Genomic DNA, 27634 nt, shown 5'->3' with positions numbered 1-27634 from the left:
AGATAGTTTTTAATAAGATGGTACTGCCCTCTAGGGGACATTTGGGAAATTTGGGGGTTTTGTTGTTTTTTTAAGTAGTCCCACTGATGGAAGTATGTTACCAATAGTACATAGGGGCCAGGAATGCCTGACATCCTGAAATATGCAGGACTGTCTCACACAACTGAAAGTCATCCTGTAGAAATGTCAAAAGTCCTTTCATACAAGCAGAAAACTCATAATTATCTGAGCCTAGAATGTCACCAAATTTTACATGTATTTTTTGTATAGTTATAACAGTTTGAATTTTCAGTAATTGCAATTATCTTGCAAACCAGAGCGAGATTGTACTTTGATTTGTTCTGAACATTACCAAGAGTTATTCATAACTGGTGACAATTGTGATTTATATTAAATATATATTTTGGTCTTAGAACAAGTTTCCTGACTCACATTTCCCCAAACTCCTGGGATTTCCTGAGCAATAAGAGCAATGAGGAGTATCTTTTGTCATAATATTTGGTCTCTTGTGCTCAATCCCTGGAGTCACTTCAGAGTTGTGGAGGTGAAATACGTGTCTTGTTATTCACAACAAACCCCTTTCAAACACTACTAAGCTTTTGTTAATGTGGTGACGTTTGGAAATCCTCCGAAGGTGGGGGCGCTGGTTTCAGAGGAAGCAACAATGGAACATGGGATTGGAACTCTAGCTCCACCCCTTCATTTCCAGGCAATGGTGATGAGCTGCAAGGTGAATCAGTCACCTATGGTCAATGATCTCACCAATCATGCCTAAGTAATGAAGCCTTTATAAAAACCCAAAAGGAGAGGGTACAGAGAGCTTCCAGGTTGGTGAGCCAAAATGCTTCCACCTGCTGGTATGCCAGCCCCAAACTCCACGAGGACAGAAGCTCCTTGGGTGGGGTTCTTGCCCTATGTATCTCTTGACCTGACAGTTGATTCATATCTTTGAATATCTTTTGTAATAAACTGGCAATCTGGTTTCCCGAGTCCTCTAGGCTACTCTAGAAAATTAATCCAATTTAATTGGGAACCTCTGATTCCACTTGGTCAATAACACAAAGTTAACAACCCGGACTTAGGAGTGGCATCTGAAGTGGGGGGCTTTCTGAGCCCTTAGCTCATGGGATTTGACACTATCTCTAGGGAGATAGTGTCAGAATGGAGTTGAATTGTAGGACACCCAACTAGTACAGAGAATTACTTGGTGGTGTGGGGTGAAATTCCCCACACGTTATAACTGGTGCCAGAATGATACCATTTGGAAAATCGTGTTGCTGGTAGCAATGTTACTCACGGTACTGGAATCAGTCTGTATTGGCAGTTGTCATATCTCTGATGATTAGATATAGATCACTGGATAAAGACATGTGGAGATATTTCTTAAGCATTTGTTTCAAATTATAAAAATATAAAAAAGTGTTCTATAATTTTCAGCTGAATATTAAGTCCATTCAAAACTTAGATAGATGCAAGCACCTTATTCATTATATTTTCTGGTATAATACTGCTTAAGCACATAAATATTGAAATATACACTAGTTTAATATAAGTAACTTCCTTTTATTTCTCTTTCATATTGAAGTTTGGGAAATATATTGGATGTAACTGGATGATATTATCTATGAATTTCATTTCAGGATAGTAGCAAACGTTTCAAAGTATTTTAGCGCCGCCTTCAGCCCAGGGTGTGATCCAGGAGACCAGGGATCGAGTCCCATGTCGGGCTCCCTGCATGGAACCTGCTTCTCCCTCTGCCTGTGCTTCTGCCTTTCTCTCTCTGTATCTCTCATGAATAAACAAATAAAATATTTAAAAACAATTTAAAAACATATGTAGTCTAGGATCAACAGCTCTAATACTGCTATTGTATAGTGGAACTGAACATTTAAGTAAGTGGATGATAGAAGAAAGGAGCAATGTTTCTCCCCACTGGAGTGGGAATTAAAAGATAAGAAAAGAGAGGAAGCAAAAATGATCCACAGGTAATGCATTGGAGTTGGAGTTTGAGGTATCATTATGAACTCCTGTTTAGCTCAACATTGATCCAGGTGGTTACAAACAGAAATATGTATAGATATGTGTACATGCATGGATTAGTATATACACCTATATTTCTTTGCTCTGTAAATAAGAGGGCCTAGAAGCAATGATACCCCAGTAGCAATGATCACACCTAGCTTGCAGATGTTGCTAATACCATGCTCCAATCAGAAGAAAAAAAAAACAGGACTCCAATACTAGGATTGGAACAAGCAATATACAAAATGAGCCTGGAGCATCTTGTAATGCCAAAAAGTGATGAAGCACTACACACACACACACACACACACACACGTATGCACTCCACAATGATGGAGATATGTCAAAGAGACACAGGAGCCAATGGAAAGACTGCCAGTGGCCAAAGCTGGAAAAACTTGAGCAACAAAACAGTGTTGGATTATGCAAAAAAGTATAAAACAAATATCAGTGAGTCCATACTGATATAAACAAATGATCAAATTAATAATAAGGGAAGAAGAGACAAATCTGTGCAGATGAATTACAAATAATTTATGAGGATACTCATTCCTCCAAAAGGTGGAGTGTAACTCCCCAATCTTTTATTTTTTATTTTTTATTTTTTATTGCAGTTCAATTTGCCAACATATGGCATAACACCCAGTGCTCATCACATCAAGTGCCCCCCTCAGTGCCCGTCACCCAGTCACCCCCACCCCCTGCCCACCTCCCTTTCCACCACCCCTTGTTCGTTTCCCAGAGTTAGGTGTCTCTCATGTTCTGTCTCCCTTTCTGATATTTCCCACTCATTTTTTCTCCTTTCCCCTTTATTCCCTTTCACTATTTTTTATATTCCCCAAATGAATGAGACCATATAATGTTTGTCCTTCTCCAATTGACTTACTTCACTCAGCACAATACCCTCCAGTTCCATCCACGTCGAAGCAAATGGTGGGTATTTGTCGTTTCTAATGGCTGAGGAATATTCCATTGTATACATAGACCACAGCTGCTTTATCCATTCATCTTTCGATGGACACCGAGGCTCCTTCCACAGTTTGGCTATTGTGGACATTGCTGCTAGAAACATCGGGGTGCAGGTGTCCCGGTATTTCACTGCATCTGTATCTTTGGGGTAAATCCCCAACAGTGCAATTGCTGGGTCGTAGGGCAGATCTATTTTTAACTCTTTGAGGAACCTCCACACAGTTTTCCAGAGTGGCTGCACCAGTTCACATTCCCACCAACAGTGCAAGAGGGTTCCCCTTTCTCCACATCCTCTCCAACATTTGTGGTTTCCTACCTTGCTAATTTTCCCCATTCTCACCGGTGTGAGGTAGTATCTCGTTGTGGTTTTGATTTGTATTTCCCTAACGGCAAGGGAAGCAGAACATTTTCTCATGTGCCGGTTGGCCATGTCTAGGTCTTCCTCTGTGAGATTTCTCTTCATGTCTTTTGCCCATTTCATGATTGGATTGTTTGTTTCTTGGGAGTTGAGTTTAATAAGTTCTTTCTTTATAGATCTTGGATACTAGTCCTTTATCTGATACGTCATTTGCAAATATCTTCTCCTATTCTGGTAGGTTGTCTTTTAGTTTTGTTGACTGTTTCTTTTGCTGTGCAAAAGCTTCTTATCTTGATGAAGTCCCAATAGTTCATTTTTGCTTTTGTTTCTCTTGCCTTCATGGATGTATCTTGTAAGAAGTTACTGTGGCCAAGTTCAAAAAGGGTGTTGCCTGTGTTCTCCTCTAGGATTTTGACGGAATCTTGTCTCACATTTAGATCTTTCATCCATTTTGAGTTTATCTTTGTGTATGGTGTAAGAGAAGGGTCTAGTTTCATTCTTCTACACGTGGCTGTCCAATTTTCCCAACACCATTTATTGAAGAGACTGTCTTTCTTCCAATGGATAGTCTTTCCTCCTTTGTCAAATATTAGTTGACCATAAAGTTGAGGGTCCATTTCTGGATTCTCTATTCTGTTCCATTGATCTATGTGCCTGTTTTTGTGCCAGTACAATACTGTCTTGATGACCACAGCTTTGTAGTACAACCTGAAATCTGGCATTGTGATGCCCCCAGCTATGGTTTTCTTTTTTAAAATTCCCCTGGCTATTCGGGGTCTTTTCTGATTCCACACAAATCTTAAGATAATTTTTTCTAACTCTCTGAAGAAAGTCCATGGTATTTTGATAGGGATTGCATTAAATGTGTAAATTGCCCTGGGTAGCATTGACATTTTCACAATATTAATTCTGGCAATCCATGAGCATGGACTATTTTTCCATCTCTTTGTGTCTTCCTCAATTTCTTTCAGAAGTGTTCTGTAGTTTTCAGGGTATAGATCCTTTACCTCTTTGGTTAGGTTTATTCCTAGGTATCTTATGCTTTTGGGTGCAATTGTAAATGGGATTGACTCCTTAATTTCTCTTTCTTCAGTCTCATTGTTAGTGTATAGAAATGCCACTGACTTCTGGGCATTGATTTTGTATCCTACCACACTGCCAAATTGCTGTATGAGTTCTAGCAGTCTTGGGGTTAACTTCCCAATCTTTAAGTGTGGGTTGCACTGACTTTCTTCCCAAGAGGACAGTATGGAAAGGAATGGATACAAGTGACTTCACAGTGGAGAAACCTGACACACACTCCTTCAGCCAGGTCTCAAGGTCAGCCAGGTGCTCAAGGTTAACCTCAACCATGTAAGCCAGGTTGATAGCTTGTAAAATATGGACTTTAATTCACAATAATGTGCCAACATTGGCTCATTGATTCTAACAAAGGTACCCTACCATATGAGACATCAATGATGGGGAAATGGGTGTGGAGTATGTTTGAACTCTCTGCACTATCTTTATAATTTTTCTGTAAATCTAAAACTTCCTTTAAAAATAAAGTTTACTTAAAAATATCTAGTCCTTATATAAAAACAATTATAAAATTTTATTAAGGAATACTTTTTAAAAAACCACTTGAATAAGTGGAAAGGTTTATCATGTTCCTGGATGTAAAAAATAGTTTCTGTAAAGCTTTTCTCCTGAATATTTATTTTAAAACTTAGCTCAATTTCAATAAAAATAGGAAAGATTGTTTTTGAAATTGAAAAAAATATTTTTAAAGTTCATCTGAAGAATTAATAGGAAGAGTCAGAATATTTTTAAAACCTCAACCAAAACGAGCAGATATTAAATCAAACATACATTTTTTTTAAAGTCAATCAAGAGAGAATTTACTAAATGAATCATGGTGTAACCATACAATAGAAACTACATAGCTGCTTTATCACACTGATAAAGGAAAAACAGCAAAGTACAGAATAATGTGTAAAGGTGATATCATATGTGTCAAGAAAGGAAAAAAAGGAAAAAAACATCTTACTATATAAACATAAGTTATCTCTGGAAGGATACATAAGAAACTGATTGCTGATTGCTTTCAAGGATGGAACTGGGTAGTTCAAGGACAAATGGCAAGGCAAGGGAGACTTTTCACTGTATCCCCTTGTGTAGCATGTGCTTATCCAAAAAATAGAAATATTAAGGCCCAATTTAGATATTATCTCTAAAATATCTCTATCTCAAAAATATGGGAGTCAAACATACATTTATAAACATTGAAACAGTGTGATTGTGTTGCCAAAAGGAAATGATAGTTCATTAGAAAAGAGAAATTCCAAATCACCTATACTGGTGTATATGCCAGTATGCGCATTTTGAATATAAAGACAGAATTTCAAATCAAAGAGGAAAGGAAAGATGATTAATTAATGACACGGGAAAAACCAGGACATATATAGGTATGCAAATCACCGTATATGTAGCAACCTGAATTCTAGATGGAATAAAAAGTTAATTTTAAAAAGTGAAGCCCCAGAAGAACCCAAAGAAAATGCAAGTGATGATGTCTGATAGCTGACGGGAACAACCTTTTGAGGCAACAAAGACAAAAATAAAGAAGTAAAATATTGACAAATTTATATAGGTATTAAAGTTTTCTGTGTTAAGAAAAGCAAAAAGGTGCTGAACTCAAAACAAAGTTCTGCAACATTTGTGAGAGTGAATTAAGAGATATATATAATGAAATATATATATATATTTCCTATACATTGTAAGGGAAAAAATAACATCTCCATGTTAAAAAAAAAAAAACCCAAGAATGTGCGAAGATAATTCATAACATAAGGATTGCATAAGCCTAGTAAACCCGAAAATAATTAGCTTCTGTTAACTTTAAAAATAAAACTGGGGGGTGCCTAGGTGGCTCAGTCGGTTAAGCATCTGCCTTCAGCTCAGGTCACGATTCCAGTGTCCTGGGACCCAGTCCCGCATGGGGCGGGGGGATCCCTGCCCTAGGGGAGCCTGCTTCTTTCTCCCTTACCACTCATATAAAGTCAATTCACACATCTTTTGAGTTACATGTTTTATACACTGTATTCTTACAATAAAATAAGCTAGAGAAAAGAATGTGATGTTTAAAAAATCATAAGAGAAAATATATTCACAGTACTGTACTATAAAAAAAAAAATCAGTACAAAAGTGGACCCCCCAGAGTTCAAACCCTTGCTGTGCAGCAGTAATCTGTATTGGGTGTTTTCTTTACATTTGGGGTTTTTTCGGTTTTTTTTTTTTTTTTTTTTTTTTTTCTGGAAACAATTCTTCCGTTGTTCAGATGCTTTAGGGAGCTTCCCTCTTGGGTGGGGGCACCAGGCAGGGGGGCCACCAGCGCTGCGCAGGGAGGCCAGCCGAGGGGGGGAGCAGCCGCGAGAAGTGGGTGGAGCTGGGGTGCGGGTGGGGAGGACCGCCCCGGGTTTTGCTGGGGCTGACATCCGCGAAAGGGCCCGCCCTGGGAGGGATGGGGGTGTCCCCATTGGTTGGCCCAGGGAATAACACCCGGTGCAGCTGAGGCGTTTGCAGAGCTGCTCGGGGAGAAGGCGGGGCTCTCCGCGATGATGAGTGAGTCTCCCCCCCGGGGCGCCGGGACCCCGGGACCCCGAGCCCCACGCGGCGCTGCACCCTCGCTCCTTGCCCCGGCCCCTCCCCCTCCTACCCAGCTGACGCCTTCTCTCTCTCCCCATTTTCGTCTCCCCAGAACAGGCGGCCTTTGCTGTAGTGGGAGGAGGTGAGTGGCCTGGAGCCTCGCGGCCGTGGCAGGGTAGGGACGGAGGGAGGCCCGGGGTGCAGCCCTGCGCCCCAGAGGACACCTGTCCGGCGGCGCGCCCCTCCCGGCCGCCTACGAACCGGCAGGTGGAGATTTCCATTGATGGGGGCGGGGAGGGGGAGGGGGAGGGGGAGGGGTGATTGCTGCGAAACCCCGCTCTGGGGTATTTCAGCGCCCACACGTCCGCACACGGGGCCCCGCGCGGCCAGTGCCCCCCCCCCCCCGGGTCGCACAGCCACGTTAGAGACCCGGGCCGAGGCGGGGTTAGAGACCCCTTCGCCCACCCCCACCCCCACCCCCACCCCTGTCTCCGCCCCGGGACCCCCTCCGCGCGGCGCAGACAGGCCCCGACACCGCCCAGGGGTCCCGGGGGGGTCCCCGGCCCGGCCGCGCCCTGACCAGCTCCGCGTGCCCGCAGTCGCGGCGGTGGCGGCGGTGCCGGTGGCCCTGGGCGCCGCGGGCTTCACCGGGGCCGGAATCGCCGCCTCCTCGCTGGCGGCCAAGATGATGTCCGCGGCCGCTGTCGCCAACGGGGGTGGAGTCGCCGCCGGCAGCCTGGTGGCTACGCTGCAGTCCGTGGGTTTGTTGGGAGCTGGGGGGGAGGGGGGAGGAGGGGGGGGAGCGGGGAGGGAATGGGGACGGGGAGGAGGGGAGGGGGCAATGGGAGGGACGCGAGCAGAGCCAGGAGTGGACTCGGGCCAGAGGCGAGCCCGAGGCACGGCCTGTCCTCTCCCCCCAGGCTGCGACATCCTCCTCCTTCTTGGCCCTTTGCCTCCCTCACTGTCCTGTCTCTGGCTCCTTCTGAGTGAGGTTCCATAGCAGTGGAGGGATAGGGAGCTCCAGGAGGGAGAAGGAGCCCAGGGCTCTGGGTGCAGCCCTACCAGGACCTGACACCTGGGTGGACCGGCAGGGTCCCTTCCCTTCTGGGCCTCAGTGGCTTCCTGTGTGACCGTAAGGGGACCTGTCGCTCTCAGGCTCTGTGGCTGACTCCTCTGCGTCCCACTTCCTCACTTGGCAGCCACCTCCAGCGACCTCTGCCCAAGGCCAAGCCCTGGGGGTTTTCAGAACCTTAGAGGAGGGATCCAGGTGTCTGGGCCTCACACCTCCAGCGGGGATGGGGGGCCACTGGCCGCTGCATGTTTCCCTGCTCACCCTCAGGTCTCTTCTTCAGGGGCAGCTGGGCTCTGCACGTCAACCAAAGTCCTCCTGGCCTCTCTTGGGTCAGGTTTAGGAGCCTACCTTGGAAAACCAAAAAAGGAATCTTCCTCTCCCCCAGAAGAACCCAGGGCTGAAGGGGAACAGCAAGAAGAAACTGAATCCCAAGCTGAACCTCCAAACCCCCCAGTCGGGTCAGAGAAGCATGAGAAATAAAGATCATGCACAGGGACACCTGGGTGGCTCAGTGGTTGAGCATTTGCCTTCTGTCTAGGTCGTTGTGATCCTGGGGTCCTGGGATAGAGTGCCGCATGGGAGGGAGCCTGCTTCTCCCTCTGCCTGTGTCTCTGCCTCTCTTTCTGTGTCTCTCATGAATAAATAAATAATATCTTAAAACAAAACAAAGAAAGGTCATGTGCAGACACGTCTCCCTGTCTTTGCCTCTTGCAGCCCTGCTGGGGGAGGGGAGTAGGGGGATGGAATCCCCCATCCTCCCAACCTGCATCAAGGAGGGGGCCAGGACAGGGCTGACTTAGCACAGAATCAAGTTGGCAGGAGGCTTTGGTTAGTCCTAGTCTTACAAGGGATGGGCTGTATATACCCAGGGCCATTCTTAGACCTTCTGTGGGCCTCAGTTCCACGATGGGGTTGACGTTGACAAACGTTCCAGTTAGGCAGCCAGGGTGAAGGGTAGCCAGGATACCTAATGAGCCGCTGACCCCAAAACACTTCGCCCTTCCTCATGCATGAACCCTACATCCTGAGATGAGCCAGACACAGGCCTTTCCCCACCCGACCTCAAAGTCCAGTGGGGAGGCTGACAAGCAAGCCACCAGGCCAACATAGTATGCTGAATGTCACAGTGGAGCTTCCGGGCAAGAGACTGAATCAGGAATGGTCACCTCACTGTGTTGGGAAAAATCCTCCAGTTCCAATTGTGATAAGTGTTCTTGGTGTCCCCTGTCTCCACTCATGTCCGGGTGACAGCTTACCTCTTGCCAGAGAGGTCTCATTCTCTGCAGTTGTTTTTTGTGTACTTGTTTGTTGTTTTGGTTTGGCTTCGTTTTTGAGGATGAGATATAACATAAATAGAAATTCTAAAACTTCTGCTTACACCCCAGTAGTCTTTTTTTAAATATTTTATTTATTTATTCATGAGAAACACAGAGAGAGAGAGAGAGAGAGGCAGAGACACAGGCAGAGGGAGAAGCAGGCTCCATACAGGGAGCCTGACGTGGGACTCAATCCTGGGTCTCCAGGATCAGGCCCTGGACTGAAGGCAGCGCTAAACCGCCGAGACACCCAGGCTGCCCCCACCCCAGTAGTCTTGAGGTGTCCAGGGGCACCCTCTGCATTTTATAGACCACTTGTGTGCCTATCAACAGGAAGGGCTGCTAGCATTATCACTCCCAACCTGCAACGAGAAAAATCCAGACAACATACAAAAAATAATTTTTAAAATGAATATAAAATATATAGGAAAATTACCTTTTCTTGAACCCCTAAAAGCTGAAGCAGCAGGCCTGCTGGGTGCTCCACTGAGAAAGACACGGCAGGCAGAAACCCTGAAGAAAACTTCCCTCGCGGAGAAGAAATAGGGAAGGAGCTACAGCCCCACGCTCCTGCTCCCCCTGGGAGCAAAAGCCTCACATTGCTGGGGGTAGGGCAGTAAACCCTTAAACCACCAGAGCACTGATGACAATCCCTATGGATGGGGGAGGGTGGGAGGAAGAACACGTTTCCCCCTAAGGTTGGAATGCCAAACCTTCCAGGGCTCAGAAAGAAACTCCTACCCTTGGGGACGGGACAGGGCTATTGAGATCAAGCCTCAGTTGGCCACAGAGCCAACCCATGAATGGGCCCTTTCTTGGCTGTGTCTTTCCCCACCTCATCTTTCATTCCTGGCTGGTGCCCCCTGGGGTCACATCCCAAACAAAGCACTTGGACTCCAGTCCTCCTGGTGGAGCCTCAGCCCAAGACAACTTCCCGCCCTCTCCTCAGGCCAGCTCAGGGGCCCACAGGGCTGAGCCCAGGACGACTGTAGTGCCATATTAGATTGCTTCTGAAACTTGGCTGTGTTCAGGCCTTATCCTTCTCCCCGCCTCAGAATGAGGCTCAGACAAGAGGCTTTATGGTCTGTCTCGCCACAGCCAGCCAATGCCACAGGAATGTGGGCATTCCAGCAGAGAAAACAGCTCAGCTCTGAGGCTGGGTAAGGACTCAAGGGGTAAATCACTCAAACCAGTGGACTGCCCCCTAAGTCTTTGCAATTGTCAGGAAAAAGCCTGGCACAATTTCTGTTTGAAAAAAAAAATGTCTCTTCTCAATTTCCTTCTCTAGAAAATCCCTATTACCAAAGGCACTCCAGAGATTCTGGCTGGGGCCGGCCGGAAGGTGGCTGAAACTGTTCAACTCTCCTACCTCCCCACCCCCTACCCTACCTCTTCATCAATTGAATTGATCCATTTCAAAAATAATTTTATCTCCCTGAATACAGACAGGCTGTTCAAGGAGGCAGGTGGTAGGGCGTTGGTGGGCAAGGAGCCAGAGTAAGACTCCAAATCTGGAAATAACCCATAAAGCCAGCCATTCTCAGCCTGTGGGAAGATGCCCATCTTAATAGCAGCAGGAGTTGGGATCTTTGAATCATTTCTTAATGGGTTCTTTTTTTTTTTTTTTTGACATTTTATTTATTTATTTGAGAGAGCGAGCAAGCATGACCCAGGGGAGGGGCCAAAGGAGAGGGAGAAGCAGACTCCCTGCTGAGCAAGGAGCGGGACTTGGAGTTGGATCCCAGGATCCTAGGATCATGACCTGAGCCCAAGCCAGACACTTAGCTGACTGAGCCACCCAGGTGCCTCTTAACTAGTTCTCTTAACAAGATCTATAAAAGAGAGGCAGCAGCATCACCCTTCTTAGAATGTTGGCCACATTTATGTATACAATGGAATATTCCTCAGCCATTAGAAACGACAAATACCCACCATTTGCTTCAATGTGAATGGAACTGGAGGGTATTATGCTGAGTGAAGTAAGTCAATCGGAGAAGGACAAACATTATATGTTCTCATTCATTTGGGGAATATAAATAATAGTGAAAGGGAATATAAGGGAAGGGAGAAGAAATGTGTGGGAAATATCAGAAAGGGAGACAGAACATGAAGACTCCTAACTCTGGGAAATGAACTAGGGGTGGTGGAAGGGGAGGAGGGCGGGGGGTGGGGGTGAATGGGTGACGGGCACTGAGGGGGGCACTTGACGGGATGAGCACTGGGTGTTATTCTGTATGTTGGCAAATTAAACACCAATAAAAATAAATTTATTAAAAAAAAAGAATGTTGGCCACGGTAGATGTGTTTTTAATGTTACTCATTTTGATCCTCCTGTTCTAGCACTTTTAGAATTGCTCTGTGGGTCTTCAGGGGGCTGTAGAGGTTTCTCCGCAGTGGCCGTGGGGACTCAGGATGGTGGCGGGGCTCCCTTTCTTCTCTCACCCAGACTGGGTGCTAATGGAAGTCATAGAGTGGAGCATCTCTCCTAGGCCGGCTATACTCCCCTTACCGCAGGGCCTCTTCCTGCACCCACTGTCTTCTGTATTTTCAGACCAGCCACTGTGGTCCCCCTTGGGTCCCTCTGCTCTCAGTGGGGAAATCAGTGATGAAACTGTGTTTCTGTTGGAAGGTTGGGGGTGAAAGGGGATAAAGGGCCAGCGACATTGTTTCCCTTTTGTGTCTGAGCCTTCATAGATGTCTGATGTCGGACTCTGCTGCGGTAGTGGCTCTATGTCAAACCTATGACTGTACTATGATCTGCCTGAGTGTCTCTCTCTCTCTCTCTCTCTCTTTCTCTCTTTTTTTTCTTTCTTAACATTTTTTTTAGAGGTAGGCAAGAGGCAGAGAGCAAATCTTAAGCCTTTATCTTACAACCCTGAGATCATGATCTGAGCCAAAATCAAGAGTCAACTGCTTAACCACCAGAGCCCCCCAGATGCCCCCGGCTGAGCCTTTCATTGAGCACCCCTCTCCCCATCTGTCAGAATGTGAACATTTCTTTTCTCGGGTGGGTAAAATTCCCGAGAAGAATCCTTCTTCCTTTGTTCTGGCCATAGTAACCTGGCTGCCAGTGTTCTGGGTGCCTATTGATGAAGACCGGGGGTCTCAACATTCGTGAATATGAAGCTCCTGTTCATCAGCCTCACTTCATGCCCCTGGTCCCAGAGACCCAAACTTGCCAAAAATAAAGTGTCAGTTGTCTACTGGAGGGGAGCCCTGGGGATTAGCCTCATTCCTAACAGACATCCATCAGACTTATGCTGGTCTACCCCAAAGCCACGCTCCAGAAGCTGAGCCTTTGGGGGGTCCTCCACAGAAGAGAGGGGCCTCTTTCTCCCTGTCTCCACTCACAACTTAAGATTCAGCTTTCTTGGGACTAAGTGAAACCATGTGTCCATGTGATTTCTGGCCTCCAAAGTGGTATTCCTGTCATCTTCTCTCTCCTTCTCTTTGCCCACAGGGTTCTAAGTTTCTGTAGCCCATTACTCTTATTTTAGTGGTGAATGGAGAAGGAACAAGTAAATGCAACCCTTTGTTGGGCTGATTCCTCTATTGCTTGCCATCAAGGTTCCCTACTGTGTTCATTAGAATATGTTGCGTAGGCATATTCACTAGAATATGCACCTTTGCTGCAAAAGAGACCCTCTTGGCTTAAGCAGAAGAAGTTTCTTCGTTTCTTTCTGTTACTGAGTCTATGATTCTCAGCTGAGGATGGGAGGGTGGGGTAGGGGTGGCTCTGTTCATGGAGGCCCAGACTCCCCAGACCCTCAGTCTTGTTCTGCCTTCCTGATAATGTGCTGTTCTTGAAACTTCATCTGCAGATTCAAGATGGTCATGACCCTGCCTGCAGCAGAACTCATGGGAAGGAAACAAGGGGCAAAGGTGGGCCCACCTGCTCCCTTTAACTGCATGCCCAGGGAATAGCATACTGCATTCTATTCGTCTCCCACTGGCCAGAACCCAGTCCAGTCAGCACATCTAGCTGCAAGATAGACCAGAAATGCAGTCCTTCCCTGTGGAGCGTGCTCTCTTCATGTGAGCAGAAGGAAGGAGTTGATGAAATGTTGGAGTTGATGATGAAGTTGAAGGCAAAGGAGTTGATGAAGGTGCCCGACTTGCCAGGAAGCCATCCTAGATCCCCATAGTGAGAATATGCCTCCCAATGCTCTTCCCTGCAGCACGCTAGCCACTGTGTGCCGGGACATGGTTAGCAGGGAATGTGTCTGGCTTCCCCTGACCCTGGGCCTCCTGCAGGCAAACGAGGAATGTCACAGAGGCAGGACCTGGAGTTGGGGACCAACAGAAGCCAGGAATTTCAGGAACCCTGCGGCTGCCAGAATCTGTTCATTCAGCTCCTGAGTGAACAACCCACAGGCTGGTTAAGGGAGAAGGTATCAAGCCTGTGTTCATTTTCTAGTCCTGCCTTACGAAATGACCACAAAGCCAGAAGTTTAAAGTAACACCCATTTATTATGCTATAGTGTAGGCCAGAAGTCCAGCCCGGCTTCACTGAGCTCTCTGCTTAGGGTTTTACAAGAGCAAAATCCTATGTGCTGTCTGATGGGGCTCTCATTTGGAGCCTGTGGTAAGAATCTTCAAATCCCCCTCCTGCTCCAAATCTCTGATTCCTCCTCTGTGATGAGTGGAGAACATTCTCTGCTTTTTTTTTTTTAAGGTATATTTATTTATTCATGAGAGACACAGACTGAGAGAGAGAGTCAGAGACACAGGCAGAGGGAGAAGCAGGCTCCTCGCAGGAAGCCTGATGCGGGACTTGATCCCGGATCCTGGGATCACGACCTGAGCCAAAGGCAGGTGCCCAACCGCTAAGCCACCCATGCGTCCCCATTCTCTGCTTTCAAAAGGCTCCTAGGACTAGTTTAGACACATCTGCCCATAATCTCCTTCTGTCAACAGAATTCTGGAAGCTGTATCTTATGTCCACAGGACTCACCGACGCCCCAAGGGCTGGGGAGTATGTGAGAGTGAGCATCACTGGGCACCATGCTTAGAAATCCACCTACTACAGAGGCCAAACCTGACAGCCAAAGGTGAAGAACCAGGTGAGCCCAGAAATAGGCCTCTGGGAACTGCTGTGGGGCAAAGGAGGTCAGGGCACAGAGTTCAGAACAATGTGTGGTCTGGGGTGGCCTCAAATAGCAGTCAGCTGGGCCTCAGCAGGGAGTGAGACCGACCTGTCCAACTCTCCAGATCCAGGGCAGACCCGAGTGCTTCAGCTCCAAGGATGGCCTTCAGAAGTTCTAATAAAGGTCTTACATTTGGAGGCATTATTTTGGGAATGTGTGCATTTTGTGGGGGGAGAGGATTTACAACCTTTATTAGATTCTCCAAGGCATTAAAGAAAAAAAAGAAAGAAAGAAAAAGAACTGAGCATTGAATTAATACCCTATTCCTATGGCTAGGTAGCAGTGTGCTTCAGTGACCTAGCTAAGTACCACCTGTGGACATGGATGAGTCAACTTTTTTTCAATGTCCAGAGCCTTACATTCATAAGTTTGGTTCTTGCTGGAAACCGAGATCTTGTCAGGCTGCTGACAGCACCTAGATCAGAGTGTGCAGTGGTATAGGTCTGTGATTGGATCCATGTCACATTGGAAACCCTTGTCTCTCCACAACCCTCAGGATAGAACCCAAACTTCTCTTCCCCAGCACGCCTGCTGTGGTCTGAATGTTTGTATACCCCAAACCTCAGGTTGCAATCCTAACTCCCAGGATGATGATATGAGGAGGTGGGACCTGTGGGAGGTGCTTAGATGATGAGGGTGGAGCCCTCCCAGGTGGGATTAGTTTCCTTACAAAGGAGGCCAGAGAGAGCTCTGGCCCTTCCATTATGTGAGGACACAGCAAAAAGGCACCCATCTAGGAAAGAACTTCTCACCAGCAACCTAGGGCTGCCAGTGTTTGATCTCTGACTTCCCAGCTTCTAGAACTGTGGGAAATAAATTTCTGTTCTTTACAAACCACCCAGTTTATGGTTTTTTTGTTATAGCAGACTCTCTATACCTTCTGCTGGGCCCCGGAGCCCCGGGCTGGCCTCTGGCCTGGCATTTACCAGAGCACGGCATCGATGCTGTCTCCCTGTTGGTCCATGTCCCCAGCAGACCACAAGCGCTGTCTAGGAAAAGCCCAAGTTCCCTGGCACCTTGCCAGTGCTGGACCCAGAGCAGGTGCTCAGAGTTGTGGGAAGGAGGAACAAATCAGCACGTAGCAAATCTGATGCTCTGCATTTGAACTCATCCTGGCAAAGAGAAGTTTCTATTAAATCTTGTTCTGGGAGGAGGACATTTAGAGATTAGGGCCCTAAAGTTGAAACGTCAGAGTCCCTGAAAAACTAGATTTCCCTTCTAGCTGTTGAAGAGAGAAGGCAAGGGCTGGGCAGTGTGGACTTTGACTTCAGGATGGAGCAGTGACTCAAAAAGCCAGGCCACTTAGAACAGAGCCATCAGCCCTATAGCAGGTAGGGGTGAGACAAATGTGCAGATGAAGCTTTGAGGTAGTGGCTCCAAAGATAAGATCCCCTCTGCCCCAACTCTGTTCCTGACTCTGCCCAGGAACTGAGCCAAATACCTACCCTGGGTGAGATCTGTGAGGTCATTTAGACCAACTTCCCACCCCAAGAGAGACAAATTGAGGGTCAGAAAGGAGGTGGCCTGCCCAGAGTCACGCACAGAGTCATAAACTGGGCCCCTGTTTGGGCAGGGACCACACCCCTGCACCATGTTGCTCTGTGACCACAAGACTAGGAAAAAGGAGTGAACCAACCCCCTGACTTCGAGCAGGAAGGAAAGAACTCAGGAGGGGCTTGCAACAACAATTTTTATTCTTTATTTTCCTCCGGGGGTGCAGTGTCACCCAGGGACTGGTCCCTCCCTGCATCTGCCTGGTGGGCGGGGCTCCACCTGGCCCTCTTCTCTGCAGGTGGAGAGGTGGGAAACTAGTACAAGCCCACCATGCGGGACATGAGGACAGATCCAGCGATGCTCAGGATGACCTTGGATGACAGTGAGAGGCCAGCTGCTCCTGGGGGAGAAGCAGAGGGTGAGCAGAATGGGAAGGGCAGAACCGGAGAAGCTCCATGGGACAAAACCATGAGGTCAAAGACCCCAAGGCCCCTCAGGAAGATCTGAGGCCCAGAGACCTCAGCCGGCACCCTGCTATTCCCCCAAAGCCCTGCTTTAGGAGGGCAGCTGCCTGCAGCCCTGTGGCGCTCACTCCAAAGGAGAAACCCAGAACTGGGAGCTGGGAGTTGTCACTCTTTGAGCAAGAAAGCTGAGCTGCGGTGGGGGTTTGGGGGTGGGGGAGTAGGGGGGATCCTCAAGGAACCCAGCCAACCCGCTCTGGTAGCCAACCTGAAGCCAGCATACCCGGGGCCAGGGCTCCTTCCCTGCCCCCTACACCTCCCAGAGAGCACAGGGAGGGTGACACAAAGGAGCAGAGACTGAAGGTCAGTGAGGCTCAGATCTGGGCTAGGTCCTGAGACTCCTGTCCTCCTGGCCCTGCACAGCAAGGCCTGCCAGGGACACTTACCCACGGACTGCAGCGTAGCCACCAGGCTGCCGGTGGCGACTCCACCCCCTTTGGCAATGGCAGCTGAGGACTTCATCTTGGCCACCAGCGAGGAGGCGGCGATTCCTGCCCGGGGAAGCCCATGGAGCCCAACACCGTGGGCACAGCCACCACGGGCAGGCTGTGGACAGGGAGGAGCTGGGTTAAGAGGAGGGCTCAGGGAAAAGGAGCCCCCCACTGTCAGGTTTGGGGGTGCCTAGACCTGGGGGTGAACTCTGAACTAAGGAGAGACTCTGGGCATGCCATGAGTCAAGAGAGAATAACTAGGGGATCCCTGGGTGGCTCAGCGGTTTAGCACCTTCCTTCGGCCCAGGGCGTGATCCCGGGGTTCCAGGATCGAGTCCCACATCGGGCTCCCTGCATGGAGCCTGCTTTTCCCTCTGCCTCTCTGCCTCTCTCTCTCTCTCTCTCTCTCTCTCTCTCTTTCTCTCTGTATCTCTCATGAATAAATACATAAAAATCTTTTTTAAAAAATAAGAGGAGAATAACTAGGTGGGGAAGGTGGAGGGAAGGGCCTGTGAGGTCAGTAGGAACAGGGCTTGTGGGCCCCGTGGGCTCTGATCTGCTGCCACAGGACCTTCCTTGGGAAAGTCGCTTGTCTCCTGGGGCTCAGATTTGTCTTAGTGAGACTCCGCAGGATCAAGGAGAGGCGTGTAAGCTTCTGGGCTTAATACCAGGGGACTAGCGTAAGTAAGGGGCACATTCCAAACTCTGCTTGCATCCCAACTCTGGGGCTCCGTGGTGTCACCACAGAGCGCAGAAGCCACCAGACCCGGGGGCACTGAGTCAGCGGTGTCTCTTCCGTGCATCTACTATGTTCAAACTCCATGCGCGTCTCATCTTATGCAACATTCGCAATTAACACTGAATGGGCAATATTGGCCCATTTTTCACGGGAGGAAACAGGAGCTCAAAAGAGTTCAAAGACACACACGAGGTCACAGAGTGAACGCCCTGCAAAGAGGGATGGGGTCCCTACAGGAACTCCTCCATGTGGAGTTTCCATGATACTCCTCGTTCCAAGCGTCTTGTCTGTTTCCAGTTTCTGGCTTCCTGCCCATCTCCATCCATCCACCTCTTTCCCATCATCTACATGAGTCCGGGGCAGACCTGGGCCTGGATGAGGATGGTTGCCCCTCCAGGTCCCAGGTTCAGGGGTCAGATGAGAACTTGAACCCCTTCTCTGGAGACACTCACCTCCTCCTAACACAGCTGCCGCAATCTTGGCTAGAAACCAAAAGAACATTCTGTGAGTGCTTCCACACTGGCCTCCCCTTGGTTCCCTGAGCCTACAGCCCACCTACGGGAGGGCATTGCCCATGTTGGGAGATGGGAAGAAATGACCTCACCTGATGCCTCTCTGCTTCATTCAGACAAGGGGGATTTGGGGGGGAGGGAGCCCCGCAGCCCTGATCCCAGTGAGGATTGCTTGGGGAATCTGATTCCAGATGCAAATGACCTGCCCCAAATGGATTTTCGTGCCTTGACCTCCAGTTATCTGGAGACAGGGTTTGAAGTCCTTGTTCTAGAAAACCCAGGTTATCACACACAGTGTTTGCTTTGTTTTTTCAAACCTTCTGCAGATTGGGTGGTGGGGGCTGTTTGGGGGAGATGAGAAATTCTCTCTTTGTCTCTATCTTCCAAGTCTGATTTGTTTAAAAACAACAACAACAACAACAAGGGACACCTCGGTGGCTCAGCAGTTGACTGCCTTCAGCTCAGGGCGTGATCCCAGGGTCCTGGGATTGAGTCCCATGTTGGCCCCCTGCATGGAGCCTGCTTCTCCCTCTGCCTGTGTCTGTGCCTCTGTGTGTGTGTGTATGTGTGTGTGTCTCATGAATAAATACATAAAATCTTTAAAAAACAGACAAAAAACAAACACGCCCCTACAGATGTGGGAAAGCAGGCATGCTGCCACCACACCCCTTCTTGGGTGCTTTAGGGCTTGGTGGTGTGGTCCAAGCAAAGGAACCAGGTGCCACGCTCCCTGAATATGGCTGTTAGTTCAGGGTCAATGTTTTCTTAGTGGGAGATTATGGAACTTTCTCCTATTGTCCAGCAAATCTTTCCAGAGAGCAATAAATCCTCATGGAGAGAGATGTGCTTTGTTTGGCACTGCCTGGCAAGTCAGGGTGAGCACTGTTGAACACCTGAACGCAGTAAGTTCTCTTACAGCTTATCTTTTAACTCAGGTGAAGCCTGGATGGGCAAAGCATCCCACGGTGGGAACCGAAATGACCTCCCACCCCCAGCAGTTAAGACCCTGAGACTGGCCCCAAGACAATGACCTTCACTGCCCATCTGCACTACAAACTGACCTTGTCCCACATTTTCCTTATATGTAAACCTGGAAATGGGGACGCCTGTGTGGCTCAGTGGTTGTGCGTCTGCCTTCGGCTCAGGGCGTGATCCTGGGGTCCTGGGATCGGGTCCTGCATTGGGCTTCCCTCAGGGGGCCTGCTTCTCCCTCTGTCTATGTCTCTGCCTCTCTCTGTGTGCCTCTCATGAATAAATAAATAAAATCTTTTTAAAAATTCTGCAGGGAGTTTCAAAGGCACCAGAATTAGGTAATAAGAGCCAGTTATGTTTTGAGATATATCCTATAGTCAAGCTGCTCCGGGCTCCTTTTCTCATGCCACCCCCTTGATGAGAAAACAAAGGTGAGAAAAAGGTAGCTTAAACTAAATCTCTTTACAGCTTATAGCCCGCTGATAGATCCCTGAAACGTGTACAGCATCATATTCCTCAAGGACTTCATGACTGCCTTATGCCTTGGTGTTTACGGTTTCTTAAGGACCACAGGTAACCCTATCCTAAGAGCAGCTGGCTCCTCAAGGTCCTGGAAGCCCCACTTCCAAATTCCTTAGAGACTTACACTATTTATCTCCCCCACTAATTAAAAACACCTAGAATCAGTCACTTGTCACAACCCCAGTGCAGCTCTTTCTGCCTACAGGTCCTGTCCCTGCGCTATTAAAAAACAAACAAACAAAATACAAAAACAAAAAAAAACCCACCTTTTTATACAGTAAAACGTCTCAAGAATTCTTTCTTGACCTTTGGGCTCAACAATCCCATGTCATCCTCACTTAAGATAACGAGAATAAAGAGCTTACTCTCCCCATTTTATAGATGAGGAAATAACCACTTGCCCCAAGTCCAGCTGCTTCCAAAGCCTGGGCTTGGAATGACTCCAATTTGGTTCTTCCTAACACTTGTCTTTTTCCCCTGCTAGGCCACTTGCATCCAGGCTTGAACAAGGCTCACTGTCCCAGTGTCTCAGAGCCAAGGGGCAGGTGTAGACTCTTGACCGACCTAGTTCTGGGAGTGGTTCCACAGAGGCTTCCCTTGCACTCATGGGCCCACCACCCACCACCCACCACTCACCACCTACCAGAGGTTGGAGGCCACAGGAAAGAGCAGCCCCTGCCCACCCCTCCCTGTCTTACCCAGAAGCAAATTTTGGGGGTAACAGACCCCAAGGTCTGAGCTTAAATGCGTTTCCGAAGATCTGACTGGATGTTTATAACAACCTCCTCTTGGCTAGAGCACAGCCAATGGGATAGGTTTCGTTTACTGGAAACTGGAAATCAAAACTGTAGAAGAATTGTTACTCAGGTTTTGGCAACTGGATGTAGAGAGCAAGATGGAATGACTCACATCATGCAGTGATGTAGTCAGCCAAGGGTGCTGCCGCTAATATCAGTTATCAACGTCACCCGGCACAGCCTGATGACACACTCAGAACTGAGAACCAGCAGAGCCAGAGGTTGGCCAAGGTTCAAGACTGATTAAATCTCTTTAAAAGGAGAGGATTTTTGTTGCAAACCAGGAGACTTCTCAGACGCCCGTCCTTTCACGTCTGACCATCTCAAAAAGGCAACTGCTGTCAAAGGCTCCGCCTGGTTGATCTCTGAACATAACAGAGATCCTCCTCTGCTAGGACATACCAAGCAGTAAGGACCAGACAGAGGCCTCATCTCAATTGTGTGTTTACGGATTGACTTCACATTTGGTTCATTAGCTTCTTTTTCTCTTCCCTTTTTTTTTTTTTCTTAAGATTTATTTATTTGAGAAAGAGAGAGAGCATGAGAGCTCAAGAGGGCAAGCGCAGGGAGGGGTAGAGGGAGAGGGACAAAGAATCTTCAAGTAGATTCCCTGCTGAGCCTGAAGCCCAACACGGACACCGGGCTCAACCTGGGGGGTTTGACATGGGGCTCGATCCCATGACTCTGAGATCATGACCTAAACTGAAACCAAGAGTTGGACGCTCAACCCACTTAGCCACCCAGGTGCCCCTTGTTCATTAACTTCTTATCTCTTGTTGTATCTTGTTTGTGTCTTGTACTTTATGTGCCACGAAAGGAGCCAAGTTAAGCACAGAGTGAAATTCATTGAGTTCAGAATCCTGAACCTGCTTTATAATTGCATTAACTTTGATTTGTGATTGAATAAAGTTGATATTGTGAAAAGACACACTCACATGTGCTGCTTCATGGTGTACTTGTGACATGAAAGTTCTAGGCAAGGCTTTTTTTTTTTTTAAGATTTTATTTATTTATTTTATTTAGCAGAGGCTCACATGCGGAAATGTTTGAGGGTTGAGTGATTTCACTGTCAATCGTATGTGCTCATCGAGAAAAAACTTCCAAGAAAATGTAAGATGATAAACTAAAAAATGAAATCCCCTTTAACCCTCTCCCATCCTACAACCTTTCCTAAATCTCCATTGTTAATCAGCTTGGGGGCCCTTCCTCCCAGACTCTCCCCAAGCACTCCCTTTTACTTTATCTTGTTTCCTTCTTTTTATTGTTTTTGACATAAACGAGGTCACACTAGACACCTAACTTTGACTTTTTTTTTTTTTTTTTTCATGAAACAACCCATCTTGAGGTCCAGCTAAGTCAGCCCCTGCAGGTTCATGATGTCCTTTCTAGTGGCTACAGACCGTTCTGGGCTACCTACCACGCTGTGTGCATCTCAAGTCTTTGTCTTTTTGTCTTTGTTTTTGTTTGTTCCTTTGCAACTGCAAACATGTTCTGCAAACATCCTCAGGCACAGGTCTTTGGGCCCCTGGGCACCCATTCCTGCAGAATTGACTCTTGGAAGTGGAATGGCTGATCCCAGGACAGACTTCTTTCACATTTTAATAGATGCTGCCAAAATACTCTCTAAGAAGTCCATACCAAATTAGACTCCTACCAACAGTCCTTGAGGGTATCTATCCCTCCACATGCGTGACAGCACTGGGTGTTACTAGATAATTCTGACATGCCTGGTGGTCTCAACCTTCAAATACAGCTGGAATCGGGCTAAAATGGGTATTTAGGGCAGCCTCAGAAGAAAGGAGTCTGGCAAGGGAGCATGGTAGGAACGTGAGCCTCCAGCCTCGCCCCTGTAGCGGGCTGCCCCACTCCTTCCCCTTGGCCAGGGAGGGAAAGCTCCACCTCCACCCCCCCTCCACCCCCACCCCAAGCCCTGCTGAGCCCTTGACCCTGGATCCAGGGCCCAGGCCCTGGGGGCAGCAGGGCTCCTGGGCCAACCAGAGCCCCCCAGAGAGGCTTCAGAAGCTGGTTTGTCTTTAGGAAGCAGCAGCTCTGTCCTGTTCTGGAGGAAGAGGAGTGTGCTTGGGAGAGGCGAGGAGGGAATACAAAACGAAGTATATGTCGTGCAAGAACCACAGGTTTGGGAACATAAATGTGCTTTCTGGGGTGTTTAGAACAGTTCACTGAGCCCATGGAGGGGGTGCTGCTGGAGCATGCAGGGGAGTCGCCTCTTACTCCACCCTTGCCCCAGACCGGGAGGACCCTGTTTAGAGAATGAAACTTGGAAATAGCTTGTCATTTGTATTGTCTAAAAAGATGGACAAGGGGCGACCGGGCAGTGCCAACATCCAGACAGTGCTCTTCACCTCAGACTCGGAGATCTTCCCGGCCAGCACCCTCTGAAGTAGGGGAGGTGGGGGGGCAGTGTGCCCACAGCCGCCCCGGGGTCACTTTCGCAGACTTTAATCTTCTAGGAGCTCCGAGATGGCCTCTAGGGTTGCCTGGCTTGCCTTCCTTCTAGCTTTGATTCTAAAGGGCCTTATACAAGGCCCTTAAAATGCCTCCTGGAAGACCAAGGTAGGGAAGAGGAGAGGGTGGCCCTGGCAGGGTCAGCAGCAGGGGGGAGCCCCCTGGGGACTCTTATTGGTGACCCAGGCACCTGTGGTCTTGCAAATGCATGTGCAAGCAGGTCAAGGGAGGGAGAGTTACAAGCTGCAAGCTCACTGGAGACAGCCAAGGGCCAAGCAAGACTTGGATAAGACAAAAATGACTGGTGCGGATACACAGCCCCTGTGTCCACGTGGCATCCCAGTTTCCTGCCTGCTTCCATTTTTCCATTCAGGTGTTGGTTCTTCCATTGTACCAGGTGCTATTCCCATTTATCGATGAGGCAGCTGTGCCCAGCATTGGGCAGGGGGTGCCTTCTTTGGAACTGTAGGCTGTCTTTGTCAGACCAATTCCTTTGCTTCCCTGAGGACTCTGGTCAAGGGCAACAGCCTCCAGAAGCCAACCCTGGGGCTCCCACCCTTAGCCCTTCTGCTTGCTTCTCAGCTAACATGCTAAGGCACGTGGCGTCATCACATCAGGACTACCACCGTCTCCTCCATGAGGCAGGGGCTGTGTCTGATGGGTCCCCTCGGCCCTCCTCCCATCCAGCAGGTGCTGAGCAGATGTTTGTGGACAGATGGATGGGGGTGTGGGTTGACCTGGAGCCCAATCCTGAAGCCCAGTGTGAACCACCTGCTTGACAGAGATAACACAGGGTTTCCAAGGATTCCACATCCACTCAGGAAGAGGAGGATGGATAACACTGGGGATGGGGTGTGGAGACAAGGGAGGAGAATGATCAGGGGCTCTGGAGTACCTTCAGGGTGCTGGGATGGGGAAGGGGCTCTGCTCAGAGATCCTTTTTCCCCCCTTAATTTTATTTGTTTATTCATGAGAGACACAGAGAGAGAGGCAGAGACACAGGCAGAGGGAGAAGCAGGCTCCCTGCAGGAAGCCCGATGCGGGACTCAATCCCATGACCTGAGCCAAAGGCAGACAGACACTCAACCACTGAGCCACCCAGGTGTCCCTCTAGGCAAGGCTTTTATTGGGGCTTCTGTTCAAGTATCAAGGAGATAGTACAAAGGAAAGGGTCCTTCAGGCTGGCTCCCTGAACAAAATCCAGGGAAAGTGTTTAAGGAGGCCAAGGTGGGAAAGAAGTGACATCTATGCATGTAGGCGAAGAGATACAAGGAGTTGGGTATGCAGGTGCAGTGGATAGAACAGATTTGTCATGCATTGCATGTCTCATTAGTATGTTAAATCTCCATTCTTGGGTATGATTTTTAGCATTATAATGAAGGAAAAAGTTGGTGAAAAGTCAGCATTGGGGTCTACCTCAGTGCAGACTGGTTTGGCTGGGTCTTCTCCAGGCTTCATAGTGAGTTCCCTCTTTGGTAAGCATCCTGCTTCCACATTCCTACAGGATATGCTACTCAAAGGGCAGAGGGTTTCCACTATCAAGGAACACTGGGTGTCAGGATTGAGGGGATCCAAGTCCAGTCCTTGCTCTGTCTCAAAACCACCACTACTTTGAAGGCACCCCCACCCCCTTCTGCCTCAAATTGTTTGAAAGTAAGATAATCTATACAGGAGAAATCTTGACCTACAACATGGAGCAAACTATGTTAACGTTCCTGCATGTAACTCTCAAACACAATCTAAAGCTTGAATTGTAATCAAGGTAATAACCAGTAATCAATCAACAATATTTAATGCTCTATAAGGAACTTTAAAAATGCAACTGTCACCAACTCAAAAGCAGGTGACAACCAAGCAACCACAACCAGGAACCTGTTCAAGATAGACAGATAACCGTGCAACTGGAGCCTACAATTTCCTTTAAAGAATTTTAATTAACCTTTGTTTTATCTGCTTAAACTTTGAGGCTTACCTCTTCTTCCTTTCACCTTAAAAATCCCTTCCCTGTATGGAGGTGGTAAGATGTTATTTGGAACATTAGCCCACCATCTTCTCATCCAGTGGGCTTTCTCAAATAAATTGTATACCTTGCTTCAACAACTTGTCACTCAACTTATTGAATGGTCGTGAGGTGGGCAGATCGATTGTGGGTTCGGTAATACTTTCAGGGGTACAGTTACTTTTTCCTAAGTAACTTTTATTTAAAATAATCAATATACCCAAGTGGTACATTTTGCAGTAGCCTGCCTTTGGCCCCTACACCAGTCAAGGGAAAAATCTAGTTATGATAGAGATGAGATTTGCTCAATGTATCCACCACCATCAGCGAATATAAAATGCTTTGTCATTTAATTTGGGAATAGGATGTACTCTTTGCATAATAAGTTCATAAGAAATCTGATCAGTTATATACAACAAAAGGATAAACATTGATTTCTAAAAAAGACAAGAAGGTGGTTTTAAGAATAATAGTAATCCTTGCAGTGACCAGACATTCAGCTATTCAGAAAGTCTATATGGAAGGCCCATCATGCCAGACACCGATCCAGGCACTGAGATAGAGCAAGACCCAAACAAGATCAAAGTACCTGTCCTCAGTTTATAAGCCAGCACGGAGGGCCCGGGAGAGATGAAACAAGATAAACCCCTCTTCCAGGTAGAAGGAACAGAGATGGGAAAGAGCCAGGCATGAGAAGAGCAGGGAGGAGGCCAGTGTGGCTACAGCAGGCAGTTGAAGGAGAGAGTTGGGAGCTAAAGTCAGAGGCTGACAGGGAGCCAAGCCATGTGAGGCCTCATAAGCCATTGCAAGGACTTGGTCTTAGTCTCTGAATAAAATGGGAAGTTATTTCAGAAGCTTACAGAGAAATGGCACCATCAGGTTCACTATAGCTCTTGTGTTGAGAATAGATGGAAAAGAAATTTCTGTGCTTTAAATTCAAATATTCAACGTGGGTGGTGTGATATAAACGTGTTATTTTTCTTAGCTTCAGCTACACTCTGATGGCAAGCCGTAGCCCTGTTCAGGAACCCATTCACTCCCCATCAGCTACATTCGACACCAGCAAATTTGCTAATTCACATAAAGAATGTGTGTGTGTCTGTATGATCATATGTGTGCATTCCTGCATGCATGCAGTGTCATCAGTCTCACCATTCTAACAACATTTGGGGTTGGGGAGTCCAACTGGATTCCTCAGGGGTGTTCACAACGGGTACTGAGGCTTAAGTCATTTCTGGGTGGAAAGACAGATGGTCAGTAGTCGGCATTGTTTTATCCAGCAATTCTACAAAATTCCAACAGTAAATTCAACTTCTCCTAAAGCGTCTCCCACTGTCTTCTCCCAACTGACACTCAGATGATTACTTATTATTTCATGAAGGAGTTAGATGCAATCAGAAAATAATTCTCTGCCCCATGTCAGCTCCACCAACCCCCAGCATCTGTATCCATATACTCTGTCTTCCCTCCAATGCTGTGGATGAACTATTTCAGTTGCTGCGGATTTCACCCCCTCTTGACTACTCAGAAAGATCAAACGTTGATCTTACAACTATCCACCCTCTCTCCTCAATTCTTTAAAAAAAGAGAGAGAAAAAAACAATAAGATCCTAATGGAGCCACTTGCCCCTGCAACCCCAAAGGAAGGTGACCTGGCCTGAAACAATCTTTTGTTTCCTTTTACTAACAGTTTCCTTGTCCCACCCATTTCTGCCTGTAAACATCTCCCATACCTATATAGCTCCTCAGAGACCCTTTCTGCTTGCGAGATGGGATGCTACCCTAGTCAGGAATATTTGAATAAAGCCAATTCGATCTTCAAGTTTCCTCAGTTAATTTTGTTCTATAACACTAGACTGAGGAAGGAGCAGTAGGAGTTATGTGGGTCTTACTGTCTTTTCTTTCTAGTACCTACTTCGTCTTTATTTTATTTTTTTAAAGATTTTAAAAATTTATTTATTCATGATAGACACAGACAGAGAGAGAGAGAGAGAGAGAGAGAGGCAGAGATACAGGCAGAGGGAGAAGCAGGCTTCATGCAGGGAGCCCGACGCGGGACTCAATCCAGGGTCTCCAGGATCACGCCCTGGGCCAAAGGCAGGCACTAAACTGCTGAGCCACGCAGCGCTCCCCCCCCCCACACACCTTTTTTTTTTTTTTAAGATTTTCCTACTTCGTCTTTAATTTTTCATTAACTTTTTAAAAGGTTTTATTTTAGAGGGAGAGAGCGTGCATGAGTTGGGGGGATGCAGAGAGGGGCAGAGGGAGAGAGAGAATCTCAAGCAGGCTCCATGCACAGGAGTGGATCATAACCTGAGCTAAAATCAGAATCAGACGCTCGGGACGACTGGGTGGCTCAGTGGTTGAGTGTCTGCCTTCAGCTCAGGGGGGATCCTGGGGTCCAAGATCAAGTCCCACATTGGGTTCCTTGCTGGGAGCCTGCTTCTCCCTCTGCCTATGTCTCTGCCTGTCTCTCATGAATAAATAAAATCTTTTTTAAAAAAATCAGACACTTAACCAACTGAGCCACCCAGGAGCCCCCAATTTTTCATTAAGTTTTTGCAACACATCTTTCAATAAAGCTATTTTGGAATTTTGGAGGATTTGTATAACCATTAAAATATGTATCCCATTCTGTTTGTTTAATTTGGGGACTTTTAAGTCCACTT

At 47.6% G+C, this 27634-nt stretch overlaps 1 protein-coding gene and 1 long non-coding RNA gene across 3 annotated transcripts; one reads left to right on the top strand and one right to left on the bottom strand.

Annotated features, from left to right (window-relative positions):
• The first annotated feature begins 6672 nt into the window (after positions 1 to 6672).
• On the top strand, positions 6673 to 8547 carry IFI27L2 (interferon alpha inducible protein 27 like 2). Of its 2 annotated transcripts, none has more exons than XM_038545620.1 (4): positions 6673 to 6953; positions 7090 to 7119; positions 7577 to 7738; positions 8330 to 8547. In XM_038545620.1, exons 1-4 carry the CDS (start codon positions 6947 to 6949, stop codon positions 8527 to 8529), a joined length of 399 nt encoding a protein of 132 aa, XP_038401548.1. In that variant the 5' UTR covers positions 6673 to 6946; the 3' UTR covers positions 8530 to 8547. The 2 variants fall into 2 exon arrangements, with proteins under 2 accessions (XP_038401548.1, XP_038401549.1); XM_038545621.1 differs by having other exon boundaries at positions 6822 to 6953; positions 7577 to 7734; positions 8330 to 8531.
• Positions 8548 to 16185: 7638 nt separating this feature from the next.
• On the bottom strand, positions 16186 to 20525 carry LOC119872921. The gene is made up of 4 exons (XR_005363724.1): positions 20402 to 20525; positions 18150 to 18179; positions 16914 to 17073; positions 16186 to 16406 (listed from the first exon to the last, which is right to left on the bottom strand). It is a non-coding gene; the product is annotated as an uncharacterized LOC119872921 (long non-coding RNA).
• Between the last annotated feature and the right edge of the window lie 7109 nt (positions 20526 to 27634).

This window comes from Canis lupus, chromosome 8, assembly GCF_011100685.1.
Source record: "Canis lupus familiaris isolate Mischka breed German Shepherd chromosome 8, alternate assembly UU_Cfam_GSD_1.0, whole genome shotgun sequence".
Lineage (NCBI taxonomy): Eukaryota > Metazoa > Chordata > Mammalia > Carnivora > Canidae > Canis > Canis lupus.
Note: the sequence above shows the minus strand (reverse complement) of the source record. Positions and strands in the feature narration are given on the sequence as shown.